Genomic DNA, 17765 nt, shown 5'->3' with positions numbered 1-17765 from the left:
CTAAATAGTAGAGGAACCAGGTGGAAATGATTGGCGATAATCAGCCGCAGAACCAATTAGACAGCTGAGCAAGGAGCAAAGGAAAAGCTCATGACACAACCAGCTGCCATGCACGTGGGCATTGTCAGTTTCACTATAGCTCTGGTGAATTTCAATGGTGAAGTCCTCTGGAAATCTTCAAGCAGATGTGTCTAGTATTTCCCATTGATTTTGTTTCATGATGGGTCTCTAGTGTACAAACCCACATGCAGAACACCACAAGACACGGGGTAAAAGTTTAACAGTTTATTAAAGATGAGCACACAGAATAATAAAGAGCTGGTTCTGGTACAGGTCCGGGACAGCAATCACTGAGAATCTGCAGAGATGGATTGTTTCGTTAGCCAAGCAGCGGTGAAGACTTGTTTGATACTGATTCAGACTTGTACGTTGATGAGGTTCAGATAGAACACTGGAGAGGGGGAACCAATTGGGTCCAGAGACAGTGGGTTCAGCAGAGAGCTCAGAAGCAGCAGCGTCTAGCTTCAGGCTAATGAGTTTCAGACCTTGTATAGATGTCCTTGAGAGCAGGCTGGGGAATCCAGACTGATTGTCTTCAGGTTTGGCTTCCTAGGGCATGCAGGCAGGTTTCCAAGCTAGCTCCTCCAGAGCTACAGACTTCAGTCAGACTTTCCTGTGAGCAGAGAAGACAGAGGCTGGTTAGAATCTTGTAACTCTCAAGAGCAGTCAGAGATTCTCAAAGTAACAGAGGCTCAGGTTCCGCTAACCAAAACTGGTCAACACTCCGGCGAAGAAGACAGGTCTTGGTGCTGCTTATGTAGGAGGTCTCCTGATGGGCTGATGATCCTCAGGTGTGCTGGAGGCTCCAGCCCAGGAGACCCACGGCGCTCTCTGCTGGAGACAGGTGGCAGATCTCCAGATCCCACCATTTTGCTTGTAAAGCGGGGAGAATGGCGCTGGGCTTACCGCACCGTGACGTCACTGCTGGAAGATGGCAGGAGGGAGGTGTTACTATATTTGGGCAAAAATGGCCGCTCCCAGACTTGGTGATTGCGACCAAAATTATTATTTCTACTTTTTTTACTGATTAAAACTAAATTAATTAACTATATAATTCCTTCATTATTAATTCATTAATTATTCCTTGCTGACCGGACTTTTCCTTTAATTACAGCCAATTAAGAGGACCAGTTTAGTTTTCTTTTTTAGCCTGATGCATCATTGGTGAAAGCAACCATCAGAAAATGTGTAGAATGTTGGTAAAGACGGATGCGCATAGCCAACAGCAACAGCCAGGTGGAATGGGGTGTTTAAAAGGACGTGCATAGCCCCTATTGTGCTACCCTCACCTGTCTAATCCATTGAGGCAAGTAACATTTTGTGTTGAAATAACCATTGGCTTTGTTTGCTTGAATGTGAATTTGAATTTACTCTTTAAAGAGCAATTTGTTAAGCATGTATTTGTAGTATAGATTAAATCAGAAGTCTGTGTGCGTGCCTGTGTCTGTATATGTAGTTAGCAGCAAGCTGTCAAGTTGCTTTCCGGGGGATACTTATGGCCAACAGCAACATGTAATCTAAAATGGATGACATGGCTAGTAATTACCCACTCCCGGCCCTTTTGGGAGCTCTTTGAGTGACAGCCTGTCCATCTGCATACATGTTACAGCTCCTACATGGCTTAGAGAGTCTGTGTGTGTCTGCGTTTACTGGCTTGCCTCGCTACTTGACAGCAGATTGTGGTATTTGACTGACAAGGCCATCAACCCGCCCCCCTCACTTTCCTCTGACCAGATCCATACTCCACTGCTTCCCCGTCTAATTTAGTTATGCTTCGTTTTTTCAACTTTCATTTTGCTTCATAATCCAGTTGCTTTTGCTTATTCCCAATTTAAATTTGCAAGGATTAATCTGGAGTTCATGGGATGAAGGAATTCTTGAATGAAAATAAGGAAAGATGAGGAATAAAAATGGCAAATGTAACTTCCTACACTGGAAAAACGGTTCAGAAATAAGTCAAAATTTCTTAAATTAAGTGAATTTACCCTTAATTTGAGTAGGTAAATGAGATAGTTTGCCAATGGAATGAGTATTTTTACTGTTAAGATGAGATAATTAGATAATATGCACTTGTAATAAGACAATGCAATTGTGTTTTCTCATTTTAGGTGTAAATTGCCTTGTTCTATTGGCAAAATGTGTCTTTTACCTCATCAATCCAAGCGCAAATGCAGTTATTTTAATCTGGATTTCCATTTTTTCCAGTGTATAATTCCTCTACCCATTGAACCCCTTAAAAAAATCCTAAATTAACATTCAGCGCCCCTTTTTATGTTTATATGTTTTCTAGAGTGTGGAAGAACTAATGAGAGACACACGCTGAGGAGCCACTGATGGGTGACGGCAGGCAGACACTGGTGTCATGCGGCTCAGATCAAACAGTCTCCGGCTTAGATTAAATGCTCTCTCCTGGCTGCTGTTTTAACAATAAACATGGCTGCACAAACGAGAAAGACCTCTCCTGTGCTCAAAAATTTCAAATTTAAAAACATATTCCTCCCCTCTGATTTATTTTCTTTGTAAAACAAAACTTTACTGTTTGTTCAGAAGACTATTTGATATTTTTTATGTCTTTATGCAAGATCATTCTTGGCTTTATTGTTCAGCTGTGTGTATGAAGTTTGCTTTCTGAAGAAAATTTATCTTTCCCAGCCACCAAATAAAACTGTTAAGTGAGCTTGAGCTGTTTAGTAAATATTTTAGGAGCTTGTTCTTACATCCCCACTCGCTGTTCGTTACGCATCATCTTTTATTCATAAATACCAAACCTTAAATTAGTTTTCACCAACTCTGAAATATGAGTGTAATTAAGTATGTTTTCTCCCCAGCTATGCCCAGGCACAAGAGGTCTTTATCAATTAATGAACGGGCCATTCATTATTCATGGGAAGAGATGAATGTGTAAATGCCTTGGCACCCGCAAAAAAGCCATGAGTCGGCAGGGTGGGTAGAGGTAGAAGCTGAGACTGGATTCATGTGGGCTGAGAAAGAAAAAGAGGTATGATGAATGAGGAAGTGCAAAGTGAGTCTTTTAACCAGAACAACACAAGCTGGGAGTTTAATGTCTAAACCAACTGAACTTCTTTCAGACACATCGGCTGTCTGGCTGTGGCTGAATGTATGCACTCAGTCAATTCACAAAGTTTGGATCCACTGGAAAAAAATCGAAATCTAGATAAGTAATTTTTTTCTTAAAATAAGTGCATTTGTTCTTGGATTGAGGAGGTAAAACAGACATTTTGCCAATGGAACAAGACAATTTACACTTCAAATAAGAAAATTTTCAAGTGCATATCATCTATTTGTGTTATTTTAAGAGTAAAAATACTAACTCCATTGGCAAACTATCTCATTTACCTACTCAAATTAAGGGTCACACTTAATTTAAGAAATTTGAATGTATTTAGATAATTTTTCCAGTGGATTCATTAAAAATATGTACTCTGCTCTATTGTATCAGAATCAGAGTCAGAATCAGAAATACTTTAATAATCCCAGTGGGAAATTACTTTTGTTACACGCTCCAGTTACAGTTTTATATATATATATATATATTTAAAAAAAACTGTTTTCTCACCCCTCGTGGGGTGGTATGCATCATCCTCAAGCTCGGGTCCTCTACCAGAGGCCTGGGAGTTTGAGGGTTCTGCGCAGTATCTTAGCTGTTCCTAGGACTGCGCTCTTCTGGACAGAGACCTCTGATGTTTTGCCTGGAATCTGCTGTAGCCACTCTCCCAGTTTGGGGGTCACAGCCCCCAGTGCTCCCATTACCACTGGCACCACTGCTGCTCTTACTTTCCACATCTTTTCTAGCTCCTACTTCAGTCCTTGGTATTTCTAAAGCTTCTCGTGTTCTTTCTTCTTGATGTTGCTGTCGCTTGGGATTGCCACATCTATCACTACTGCCTTCTTCTGCTGTTTGTCCATCAACACGATGTCTGGTTGGTTAGCCATCACCTGTTTGTCAGTCTGGATCTTGAAGTCCCATAGGATCTTAGCTCGGTCATTCTCAACTACCTTAGGAGGTGTCTTCCATTTTGACCTTGGGACTTCCAGCCCATACTCATGGCAGATGTTCCTGTACACATTGGGCCGGATTTATCAAGATCCAATTTTGCGTGCAGTAATTTGCGCTCGCAAACTGGAATTTTGCGTGAGGGGCTGGACCATGGTTTGCGGATGATTTAACAAGAGCGATTGCGTAACTGGTGGCAGGTGCAAAACTGTTGGAGACACCCTATTTAAATGAGGGTTTTGCGCATTTTGTGGTTTGCGGCATGGCGAGTTTGGACAGCAGGAAATGGAGGTGTTGGTGGATGAAGCCAACCAACATTTAAGTGAGCTACAGCAAAGAAGTGTGACTGTCACACAGAGGAACGCTATATGTGAACAAATCTGTAATAAAGTAAACGCTGTTGGTGAAACCTTGCGAACAGTGGATGAAGTAAAAAAAAAGATACCAGGATATTAGAAGGCGAACCAAAGAAAAACTGGCATATAACAAAACATCTGCAAACAAAACCGGAGGGGGCACAGTAGATGAGATGCCTCTGACCAGCATTGAGGAACAAGTACAGCTGACGCTCTGTGAGGAGCAAATCACTGGAATTGCAGCTTCAAAATGGCAATGCTGGATAAACTATATGTTTGGATGATCGTTTCCTCGTTCATTCCAAAAATATTCACACGGAGTGAAAAAATGCGTTCTCTGCGTCTCCTTGCTTCATTTCCATGTCTCCTTCTTGCGACAATAACCGCTGCCATGTGTGCGCAATTACGCATACAGACCATTTGCACCTTCTTTTGAAACGTGTTAAATATAGAGTCAGATACCGTTAGCAAAATTGCTTTCAGGTTTGATAAATCACTTTGCGAGTGCTAAATTAATATATTTACATGTTCTCCTCCCACAAGACGCACTTTTGCGTGTAAACGCCCCATATTGCATATTCATTGCAGAAATAGTACTAAATGGATAAGAGGCGCTATTTAGCACGTTTTAAAGACCAAATCCTTTTAGCACGCTGTTGATAGATCAGTTTGTACATTTTTTAGCGTGCGCAGTGAAATAGCTCACGTTTTTATACACGCAAACCTTTGATAGATCCGGCCCTATGACAGCTACCTGGTTGTGGCGTTCCATGTATGCACTTCCTGCCTGCATTTTACACCCTGCTGTTATGTGCTGTATTGTTTCAGAGGCATCTTTGCACAGTCTGCATCGGGGGTCCTGCCTGGTGTGGTAGACCCTGGCCTCTATTGATCTTGTACTGAGTGCCTGTTCTTGTGCTGCCATGATTAGTGCCTCTGTGCGGTCCTTCAGTCCAGCCTTTTCCAGCCACTGGTAGGATTTTTTGATATCAGCCACTTCTTCTATTTGTCTGTGGTATATGCCGTGCAGCGGCTTGTCCCTCCATGATGGTTCTCCTTCCTTTTTCTTGTCCTCACTTTCGGTTTTCTCCTGCCTGAGGTACTCACCGAGCCATTTGTCTTTGGGGGCCATCTTTCTGATGTACTCCTGGATCTTAGTTGTTTCATCCTGGACAGTGGTCTTGACACTCACTAGCCCATGGCCTCCCTCGCTACGCTTGGTATACAGTCTCAGAGTGCTGGATTTGGGGTGGAACCCTCCATGCATTGTGAGGAGCTTTCTCGTCTTGATGTCAGTGGCCTCTATCTCCTCCTTTGGCCAGTTTATTACAGGTGCTGGTCATAAAATTAGAATATCATGAAAAAGTAGATTGATTTCAGTAATTCCATTTAAAAAGTGAAACTTGTATATTATATTCATACATTACATACAAACTCATATATTTCAGATGTTTATTTTGTTTAATTTTGATGATTACAAATGACAACAAATGAAAATCTCAAATTCATCATATCAGAAAATTAGAATATTACTGAAGACCAATAAAAACAAAGGATTTATAGAAATGTTGGCCAACTGAAAAGTATGAACATGAAAAGTATGAGCATGTACAGCACTCAGTATTTAGTTGGGCCTCCTTTGGCCTGTATTACTGCAGCAATGCGGCGTGGCATGGAGTCGATCAGTCTGTGGCACTGCTCAGGTGTTATGATAGCCCAGGTTGCTCTAATAGTGGCTTTTAGCTCTTCTGAATTGTTGGGTCTGGTGTATTGCATCTTCTTCTTCACAATACCCCATAGATTTTCTATGGGGTTAAGGTCAGGAGAGTTTGCTGGCCAATTAAGAACAGGGATACCATGGTCCTTCAACCAGGTACTGGTAGCTTTGGCACTGTGTGCAGGTGCCAAGTCCTGTTGGAAAATGAAATCTGCATCTCCAAAAAGTTGGTCAGCTGCAGGAAGCATGAAGTGCTCTAAAACTTCCTGGTATGTGGCTGCGTTGACCCTGGACCTCAGAAAACACAATGGACCAACACCAGCAGATGACATGGCACCCCAAACCATCACTGACTGTGGAAACTTTACACTGGACTTCAAGCAACGTGGATGAAGTGCCTCTCTTCTTTTCCTCCAGACTCTGGGACCTTGATTTCCAAAGGAAATGCAAAATTTACTTTCATCAGAGAACATGACTTTGGACCACTCACCAGCATTCCAGTCCTGTTTCTCTTTAGCCCAGGCAAGACGCTTCTGACGCTGTCTGTGGTTCAAGAGTGGCTTGACACAAGGAATGCGACAGCAGAAACCCATGTCTTTCATACGTCTGTGTGTGTTGGTTCTTGAAGCACTCACTCCAGCTGCAGTCCACTCTTTGTGAATCTCCCCCACATTTTTGAAGGGGTTTTGTTTCACAATCCTCTCCAGGGTGCGGTTATCTCTCTTGCTTGTACACTTTTTTCGACCAAATCTTTTCCTTCCCTTCGCCTCTCTATTAATGTGCTTGGACACTGAGCTCTGTGAACAGCCAGCCTCTTTAGCGATGACCTTTTGTGTCTTGCCCTCCTTGTGCAAGGTGTCGATGGTCGTCTTTTGGACAACTGTCAAGTCAGCAGTCTTCCTCATGATTGTGTAGCCTATAGAACTAGACTGAAAGACCATTTAAAGGCTTTTGCAGGTGGTTTGAGTTAATTAGCTGATTAGAGTGTGGCACCAGGGGCCATCAATTTTGAACCTTTTCACAATATTCTAATTTTCTGATATGATGAATTTGAGATTTTCATTTGTTGTCATTTGTAATCATCAAAATTAAAAAAAATAAACATCTGAAATATATGAGTTTGTATGTAATGTATGAATATAATATACAAGTTTCACTTTTTAAATGGAATTACTGAAATCAATCTACTTTTTCATGATATTCTAATTTTATGACCAGCACCTGTATACCAGCGAGGTATCTGATGACTGGTAGGGCATATGTGTTGATGGCTTGGATCTTGTTTTTCCCATTCAGTTGACTTTTCAGGACCTGCCTTACTCTTTGTAGGTATTTAGCTGTGGCATTCTTTCTTGCCATCTCCTCGTGGTTTCCGTTAGCCTGTGGCACCCCAAGGTATTTGTAGCTGTCCTGAACATCTGTAATGTGGCCTTCTGGTAGTTCAACCCCCTCGGTTCTGATCATCTCAGAACCAATATATATATATATATATATATATATATATATATATATATATATATATATATATATATATATATATATATATATACATCCAACTACACAAGATAGTAAAGATAAAAATAAAAACTTTTACTTTAGCCATTTCTTTTGTGTAAATCCACTGTGGGGTCAAAAAGTGGTCTGTTTATGTAAATTTTGCCCATTGAAGCTCATAGTAATTTTTTTTTAAGTATTCAGTAGTCATGTCGAGCTGCTGTGAAGCAGAGACAATGGAATGATTTGTGGCAATAACTTCACAAGCAATTATTCTGCCCTGGCAATTATACCTACAAACTTATACAAAGTTACTCCATTTTATTCACAGATTTAACTTTAACAAACTATCAAGAGATTTAAAAGACATAAAAATGGTTTGTTTAGTTGCAAAGCAGAGAAAAGAGGTCTGTTTGGAATAATAACCCGATGTTCCTGAAACGTATCCGATACTTACTGTTTTTTAAATCAATTATGCTCAGAAATATCATTTTTTATTTTTGAAATTAATTTCTAGTAACAAGATAATCAAAAGTGCTGTTCAGAAATAAAAACATAATGCCTTAAATGTACAAACATACACAGCAGCTACAGTAGGTTTCATCTATTTTCAAAACGTAACATTTCCTAATGATAAACCAGTCTTGGTGGTCTGTGATTGTCTTCATTTTTCACCCCCTAAAAAAAAAATACTTACTCACTTACAAATGTGGTTTTAGCAACCTGTTCTTAGTACATCTGTTCATCAGCATCACCGTTCTGCTCTCCTCACTTATACCAATATAGCAGCTACAGACAATATCTTGGAAATGTTTGTAATTTCTGTGGATGGATGGATCATCGCTCTCTTTGTGGGTGGCACACACACTGTGGTCGTGTGTTTGTATCTATTACCGGAAGGCTGGTCAGATCTGTCAGCCTCAGATGATTTTAATATTTAATCGAAGTTGCAATATAGAAAAAGAATTGGTTGTCTGTGTCCCAGATGAAACAGCTGCTCTGTACTCCCTTGATGAATGAACAGTGAGCGTGCCCTAATTGTGTGAGGAACGCATCTCAGCCGTTCTGCTCTTTATGTTTTTGACCTCAGCCCAACTGCAGTCATTTTCCTCATTTTGTTGTGTTAGGAGAATGTTTTAGAAGTGGGGTAATATTTATAAAAGCTAGTTAAAACTTTGTTTCAAAGCCATTTCTTTTCTGGTGTCCCTTATAATTGTGTTTTTTTTTTTTTGCCAGCATTAACAGGGAGATAGAGATTAAATCAAAACATGCATTCTAGATTCTATTTCATTTTACATTTGCTCTATTAAGTACAAAATAGGCTGTTTGGTTGACTTGCATTGAGTGTTGAGGTACAAAAAAAGAATTACATAAAATAATCAACCAAGCATCTGACAAATATACTGAATTCTATTTTTTGTTGTTGTTAATTTCGGCAATAATATGTACAGTAACCTGACTCCGCCAGATGGATTTGCTCCGCACATCCATCTGGAAACCTTCCGTTGAAGAAATTTTGGGAAGGGGCGAAAATACTGGTTAGCTGATTGGCCTATGTTGGTGATAGACGGGCCAAATAAACTAATCAGATCAACGAAGCATATGACGTACTAACAGAGAGACGACGAAAACACAACCACAAGCCAGGCTACTCTTGCCGAAACCAGTCGGGAGAAGAGCAAAAACATCTTATCCTCTGAGAAAAGCCTCCAGAGCAGTGTTTTGCTCTTCTTTCAGTGAAGAAATACTCTGTAATTCCGATAAAACCTGCTCGATAGCCACGCTAACGCTAGTTTCATCGGCTGAAGCCGCCATGTTCTTTAGACTGAACTGTCGCGCTTCTCGTTGGGTCACACCTCAACCCTCCTCAAAGCCAACGCTGATTGGACGTTCGTTTGGTGAACGGCTCCAAATTTTCTTCAACGGAGAGTCTCCAGACTGATCTGCGAGTGAAACCTTGAAAGCTCGCGAGATCAGGATGGTCTCACGAGGCTATATGTACAGTAGTGGCCATTCAAAATTTCCCCAATTTCCTTGATGGGCCCTTGGCTGGTCCCCTACAATTCCTTCAGCCAGGCCAGCAATTCCCTTTAAAGACTTCCCTTTCAGAGACATTGACCATTTTTGCGTATTACAGGCAGAGACATAGACAGGGCCCGTTTGGGGCAGACCCCCCCTGGAGCCCCCTTTGGAGCTCATCAGGTTAATTTTGCATGTTTTCTAAGCCTGTAGAGGGCTTTGTTTTTGGTCCACTCTATAAAGCCTTGAACTCAACACTATTTCTGACATTTTTAATTGAAAATGTTTCCTGGATGGGAAGCGAAACGTCTTCAAGCTTGGAAACAAAGGATTGTTTTTTAACTTTTTTGGAATTACTTTCTTTCATTAATTGCGGCCATTAAAATCTAAAGAGAAGCTGTAGGCAGACATTAAAGTGTAACCAGTACATCTAGCATTTACATTTAGCATTCCCCTTATTCCTTGTAAGGCTGCCGTGAAACAATTATAGGTTTAACTTATTTTGATACCCTGAGAGTAGCAGTACACTATTGTCTAATTTGTGGTTTATTTACTAATTTACATTCAATTTATGAGTAAGCTTACAGTTCTGTTTTCTGACAGATGATAAAAAAATAGTCTGTTTATTTATAAAACGTTGTGGAGCTCTGGTACATTGGGCAGCTTAGTCTGCTGCCTGAACAACTGGAAATGTTTGGAAAAATCCTTATGTGAAACGCCTCAATAAATGTAAACTGTGTATTTGGCTTCAGATTAGCTTAACAATATGAATCATAATGAGGAACTGTGCCAACACTGAAGTCATCATGTTATGCCCAAACACAGTAGTCATACCACACCTATTTAAAAGTGCCTATGCCAAAATTTGCTGCACACCACATTTAACAGACTCCTTCTTGTATGCAGAGTTTCTACTCATAAGAAGGTTCTGGTAAATTTGGTTTGGTAGTGCTAGGTATTGGAAGATTTACCTCTTTTTTTCCACGTTTTTGTCAACGGTCTCGCTGTTTCAGTTGGAGTCCCAAAAGACAAAATCATTATCTTTTTAGCCTATTTTAGACAATATTCAGAGACTTAATTTCTCATCTCTTTTTCATTTCTCCAAACTGATGACAGTTTATCTGTTATGGTTCTCATTTGTTGTGACTCTGAGTTTTCTGTTATCAGTTGTTTTGTTTTTATTTTCCATAATATTCTAGCATTCTTTAGTTACTCTCTGTTGCCCCCTTGTGATTGTTTTCCTTCCCCTTGGATTCCCTCTTGCCAGTTCCACCCACACCTGCTCCTCATTCAGCTCGTTAGTCCATCCTTTGTTTTGTTCTCCTTAAATACTCCACCTCTGCAGTCACGCAGTGCTGGTTCCTTCTCAATGCTGTACTCATCTACTCAGCTCATCTCCCCGTGGCTCCTCAGGTTCGTTTTTCCCCTGATGTCTCCATGGTTTTTGGTTTGTTAAACTTTTTAGTTAGATTCCTGGATTTTTACTAGTGATGGTGAGATGAAGCCTCATGAGGCTTTGAACTGTTTGGCCAAATTGCTTCAACGATCCCCACAGTTCATGAGGCTTCATGTGAACATGTCACCACCTACTGGTGGAGGGCAGAACCACAGTTTGTAATAAAATCTGTGATTTTTTTTTTTTGCAATTGTTTTTCTTGTTTTCCCTTTTTAAGTTCCCTTGAAATTGTTAATGGTTGGTGTGTATAATAAAATCTTTTGTAAGTTTTTTTAAAGTGTAAAATTTCCTAGAACACTCATTTAAGGTGCACCGTTTTTCTGCCATTTTAGTGAAATAAACTTTTTTTGTTTGTTTTAAACAGGTTGGAAGTTGTGTTCAACCAATCTTTTGACTAAACCGACCTAATTTACCCAATCTATATTTTTACTCGGGCAAAACAATGCAAATTAGTTTCATCAGCCAAAATAATTAAGTTTAATCGCAACTTTCCAAAGAGAAAGACAGGTCTTGAACCGTCAGCCTCTAGAGTGAGAGCCTGTCTCTTACAGACAACGCCACTCATGTAGATGGTCTGAACTAGGAGAAAATACTTCTTAACACTGACGTGTTACACTAACTTTGTTCGGTGGTTTGCTCAAATTTTGATCATTACATTGTTTATTCAAACCAAATTAGCTTTAAGCAAATACATTGGTTGGAAAAGCAACCAATTTATTCTTAGAATCTATCCAAACTTTATTCAGCTGACAGCAGCTCTCCAAACTCCCACATCTTGACTGAACACTTAGATGCCTGTCAAAATTCTTGCGCTTCCCGAACCACTTACCGAAGCAGTTACGCGCTTCAGGGAAACGCCCCCTCCATTACTCGACACACACCTCGAAGCCTCGGCTCATCTCATAACATCACTAATTTTTACCTCTGTTTCCTTGTTCTTCAATTAAACCTGTCAAAACTATCTTTGCTCGGTTCTGCATCTGGGTCCTTAAGCAACCTAACCACCCATTGTTGACATTATCTTTAGTTTTTTTTAAATCATTATTCCAATCTAAATTGTGATGTTCTATTTAAGGGATTTGGATGATGCAGATTTGGACTTGGTGATTAATTTAAATCTTAGACCAGGGGTCTTCAATGTTTTCCAGGCCAAGGACCCCCTAACTGATGGTGGGATGGAGCGGGGACCCCCTAATTATACAAATTGTATGAAAAATTTGTCATATCAAACTGCTCCTATAGTCACTCTATTACATATAGAGTAATGTAATGAAAGTAATTCCTTCCTGGGATTATTAAAGTATTTCTGATTCAGATTCCTGGTTGATGGGACAGGTGTTGTGAATGAAACGGTGTCCAGCTTGAAAGAGCTCCTGTGTGTCGCTGAATGTGTGCATTGATGACTGAGAGACATCTTCTGCCTCCGTTTATCTGTTTACTACAGTGTGTTGAATTCATGTTAATGTGTATTTAAAGACATTTCAATTAGTGGAAAAATTGAAGAGGGAAATATAAAAAAAAGTCTAATTAATCAAAACTTTCGCGACCCCCATGCAGTACCTCTGCGGACCCCCTAGGGGTCACGGACCCCCTGTTGAAGACGTCCGTCTTAGACTGTGGTTACTTTTTACAAATGAACAAAAAGGGCAGAAACTACTGTACTCGCCATATAAAACCCTGCAGAAACAGAGCTGACTTAAAATAGTGAGTTGGGGGTGTGATGGGGAATAGATATAGTGAAAGTTAACAATATTTTTTTTGTCTCGATTTGGATGCGCTTTACATTGTATTTTCAAAACACTGTGTTATTATGTGAAGCCATACAATACATGGTTATGTGTTGCATCTATAGATGCGTCACAATTGCATCCACTAAAAAAGAAAGAACAGCACACAATTAATACACCCCAATGCTTTCTATTTTAGATTTAACCCCAGATATTCTTTGTGAAGAGCTTCCTTGTTTTCATGTCAAAGTCAGATCATAATGGTTTTATAAGAAGCCTTCTTTCATATAAAACACTGAAGTGCATTTTGGAAAATGATGCCATCTGTGCCGGATCGATCTACAGACTGTATAATAAGGACAACCAGTTAACTTTCCCCGTGGTGGTGTTTATTTTAATGATCTCCATCTCCTTCTCTCGTCTGTCTCCCAGAGCCACAGCAACACATCGAGGACAGATCATTTTTAAGGATGCACTGGCCCAGCAGCTCTGTGAGCAAGGAGGTAAGTAACAAGGACAACTCAGTGATATTCCTCTTTCCCTGTCAGTGACATGACACATGCATAATGAATGTTTATAATCCACTCATAGGAGTAATATATTCATCAATTATATCAGTACGGTAACACAAACATGTGCACCAACAAATGCATGCAAGATGTTGCATGTTTTCACCTCCTGTCAATTTTCATTGTGTGTACGAGTTTTCTGTCAGGATGTGGATGTCACAGAGCAGTCGATCTGCTGGTTGTGCAGGACTGTGCCTTAACAGCCCTTCCTGGATTTCTTGCTGCTTAATGATGTAGCCAGAGTAAGAGATACTTGGATGCCCTATATTGCCGGCTTAATTTCAGCTTATGCTAAACTCAGCTTTTTCCCCCACTCCTTTTTCTCGTCTTTTCTGTCAGAGACTTATACTATATTGCCAAGACTTCTTACATCCACTTTCTGTGACAGTCCTAAGTAGCTATCGACAGACAGTGCAGTCCCACTATGCATGCTGAGTGTGTATAATTGCTTGTTTACAGGCGAAAAGCCTTCCTCCTTCTCACTTAAAAACCCCCCTCTTGTAGATCAAATTTGTCTTCAATGCTAAACTAAAAAAAAGACTAAATACTGCTTCTCTTTTTCTAAAAGACCAGCATAGTATAAATCATATTTACTTTTTACATTTAGAAAAGGCAACTTAAGTTATTCTTACTTATAAATATATATATCCTATCAGAAAAGGATATATCAGAAAAGTTTAAGAATAAAACACTCACTGGACACTGAGTGCTCAAATTCATGTTTTCTTGTTATTTTGAAGGAGATTAGGCTCAGAGCCCAGTTAGCCATGGATGAGCCACAGAGCGACAGAAAGATGAGAAGGTTTTTCTCCTTTGTCTCCTTGCCGGAGAGCTCATCCTCTCACCACCCCTGACACACTGCCCCAGTCCACCCTCCCTGCTCAGGAAATATCTGCAGCCAACAACAATCATTTAGTGGTAAAGTGCCAAAGCCCTAAAGTATAAACACTAACACAAAGCTGCTGGCTACAGACAAGTTAAAAAAACAGAGTTTTAGTCCTTACAAGACCTTGAAGGAGGTAAATTGTGAAACGGACAGAAGAAGTAGTAGTGGATGAAGCTAATACACATATATGATGAGTGCATAGTGAAGTGAGCTTGGATAATAATAGCGACAGTCAGAACGGATCCAAAGATTAAAGTATCTGAGCACTGAAGACTAGAAATGACTGCCCTGATCACAGGGTGGCTTCATTAAATAAAACACATAGAAGGGCAATTATCAAATAAAGAGATACTAAGCAGTGTGTCATAAATCATAACTGATATAAATGACACATTTTAATTTATTTTAATTGGTCGTTAACATAACCACAAAAGGAACAGGTTATGGATGTTATTCATCATCAGCTTGTGGTGCCATCTTGTTGTAGAATATCTAAGATATAGCATGAAATCAGCACAGATATGTCAAAAGAAAGACATCAAAATATCTTTGGTTTGTTTGTATGTTGTCCTTGGGCAGGTGTGGGTTCTCACTGGGTACTCCAGCTCCCTCCCACAGTCCAAAAACATGATTGTTAATTGGCGAATTGATTGGCTTCTCTAAATTCTCCTTAGGTGTGATTGTGTGCATGAATAGTTGTTTGTCCCTGTGATAGCCTGGCGACCTGTCCAGGGTGGACGCCGCCTCTCTTCACCAACACCCCTCGCAACCCCAGAAGGGATAAGCATGATGGAAAGTGAATGGATGTGTGGATATCTCAGTTCAGTTCTATCAATGTTAATAAGTCTTTGTAGTTCAGTTTCAATGCTTAACTTCTGCTGATCCACACAAACCCCTAAATCTTAATCTGATGTCATTCCCCACACTTCTCTCAGTTTTTCAGTTCTTTTTTTGGCCGTTTTTGTTTGTTGGGTTCTAGTGTTTCTACACTGTTGAGTTTAACCTAAAAATCTGATTTTTTTTTTCTTCCCCTTCACATGCATGTGCTACACTGGTCTATTATATATAATCCAAATAATAATAATGATGCACAATAAATATTTGTGGTTCTTATATCTAAAACTTTTGTTGCTGTAAAAACTTTTTTTAGCCATTTTTTTTATCTGTTTATGAGGGAGCACATTATTCTGATAAAATATTTGTACAAATAAATCATTCATATTACTTCAAGGTCATGATGAGGACATGTAAATCACTGTAACATTTTTTTAATATTTAGAACTATGAATGTTTCTAACTTGAAGGCAACGAAACATTGAGTTGAGTTCAGATTATGAAGTAAATTCCAATAGGTGCATCAAATATGGTCATCAGCTCTCTGAGTACAGGCAGCTGGTGAATCACTTTGTGGCATTGTTGTGGAAACAATCATCTTATCTTGAATGGGAACAAAACAAAGGGAGATTATTGTAGATTTCTGAAGAAACAGGAAAAAGTTGAGTTCAGTAAACAGTGTTGGAGAAGTAGTGGAGATGGTGGAGGAATAGAAATACCTTGATGTCCACCTGGACAACTAACTGGACTGGAGATGCAACTGTAAAGCCGTCTAGAAGAAGGGACAGAGCAGACTGGCCTTTCTAAGCAAGCTTTGGTCCTTTTGCATTGCAGCAAGATGCTACATATCTTCTGTAGGTGTCAGGTCTAAGCACCTAAAACATCATACATACATACAGGGAAAGAAAGAAAGCACAGAGACAATTAATTTAGTTACTCGCAAGGAGAGTAGGAAGGAGACTGCAGAGTTTACAATCTCCACCCCACTCTGCAGTCTTCAGCTTTCTCCTCGCTATTTATTAAAGTCTGGGGATGTCCCTAATTACACCAGCTGAGGTTTAACTAAAAGGAAAGAGAAACAAAAGGATCTTACTTTAAACCTCAGCACATATGTTAAAACAATGCATGTGGTTGTTTTACAATTGAATTGTTCCAAGATCACATGTTTAGAAGAAACATGTGATAGAGGCTGTTCAGGCCTCCTTCACAACCCGTCCGTTGCATGACCTTTTATCTGGAACAATCTTAAGCAGAGTTAATAAAAGATGAATCACACATTATACATCATAATAGTTCATTAGAACACAACCCATGAAACACAAACGGAGTATAAATAAAATATTTCTAACAGTAGGTCTGTTGTGGAGAGTGTGATCTATTCTGCCATCATCTGCTGGGGTAACAGAGCAAATTACTTTAAAAAGCTGATAAAGAATGGAGACTCGGTTCCACAGTAGGAACTCATGTAGAATCTCTGGAGATTCATTCACAAAGAAGAATTCTTTATAAAGCGAAAAAGATTATGGACAATACTGAGCATCCTAGAGTTTCTTCAGTCAGAGGCTTCTCCAGAGCCGGTGCAGGACAGACCGCTACAGAAGATCCTACCTGCCTACAGCTATCGACACCTACAACACCTGTCTAAAAATACAGCATTTAATTTCCCTTTGGGACTAATAAAGCATTTTTGAATGGAATTGTATTTGCTTTTGAACTGTAAAACTTTTGTTGCTGCAGTATAATTGTGTAAAGAAGCTATTACCCGTCGAAAAGTTGTGGGAAAATGTTCTATGTTATCAGTTCCACTTCTATAAAATCAGCTGCCAAATACTAAAGAGGATTGAGGGAAATTTAGGAATAAGCTTTGAAAGTTAACCAAAAGATATGGGGATTCAAGCCACTTTTGAAGTTTAGATGCTTAAGTCTCAAGCTTTTAAGAAGGAAAGTAATGGGAGTTATGTAAATCTAGGTTATGATCCTTGGAGAAGAAGAAGGAAAGGTTGAATCGGGGCACAAAGGATTGAGACACGGAGGATAAGGGCAGCCAATCAGGACTCATCAACCAAAGTAAAAGAGAAATTAAAAAGGCAAAGATTTGCAAAAGGTTTATTGCAAGGAGGTGAAGCTGATAATGAGACAGCAATAAAGTATGACAAGGATGAATCAAAAATCATAATACAAATAAGAGATCAATGGATAAAATAAGATATGCAGTAAGATCTGGACTAATCAAGTTACGTGCAACATTTTGCTTCTCAGCAACATAAATCCCCTGAACGCCTTTGAAGACACAAGCAGAGGGTTGCATATGTGTGTGTGTGGTGTGTTCAAGTGTATTAAATAATCTGCAGCACTTTGGGGGGGGTGGGCTGTTTGGTTACAGACATGATGCCCCATCCCCCCCTCCAGAAAGCACTTCTTCACCTCTTCCCTTCAATCTGCCAGCAACATCTTCTGCCAACATTCTTTCTTGTTTGTTTGATCTGCACCCTTATAACTCAAACTCAACTTTACAATATTGTGCTTTTAGGAGACAAAGTTGGGTGTTCTACAGTATAAGTAAATGTGTTCATTCATATTTGATTCAAATTATTTTACAGCTTGACATAAAATAAAAATGTTTAAAATAAGT

The 17765-nt window shown here is 39.7% G+C and overlaps 1 protein-coding gene across 1 annotated transcript in view; it reads left to right on the top strand.

Moving 5' to 3' along the window:
• The window catches only part of reln (reelin), a 177776-nt gene that overhangs the window by 54465 nt on the left and 105546 nt on the right, over positions 1–17765 (top strand). The window contains exon 4 of the mRNA XM_038284654.1: positions 13277–13347. Within this exon, the coding sequence (XP_038140582.1) occupies positions 13277–13347 (71 nt within the window). The remainder of the gene's footprint in view (positions 1–13276; positions 13348–17765) is intronic.

This window comes from Cyprinodon tularosa, unplaced genomic scaffold (genome assembly GCF_016077235.1).
Source record: "Cyprinodon tularosa strain WSP-4 unplaced genomic scaffold, ASM1607723v1 ctg200, whole genome shotgun sequence".
NCBI lineage: Eukaryota > Metazoa > Chordata > Actinopteri > Cyprinodontiformes > Cyprinodontidae > Cyprinodon > Cyprinodon tularosa.
Note: the sequence above shows the minus strand (reverse complement) of the source record. Positions and strands in the feature narration are given on the sequence as shown.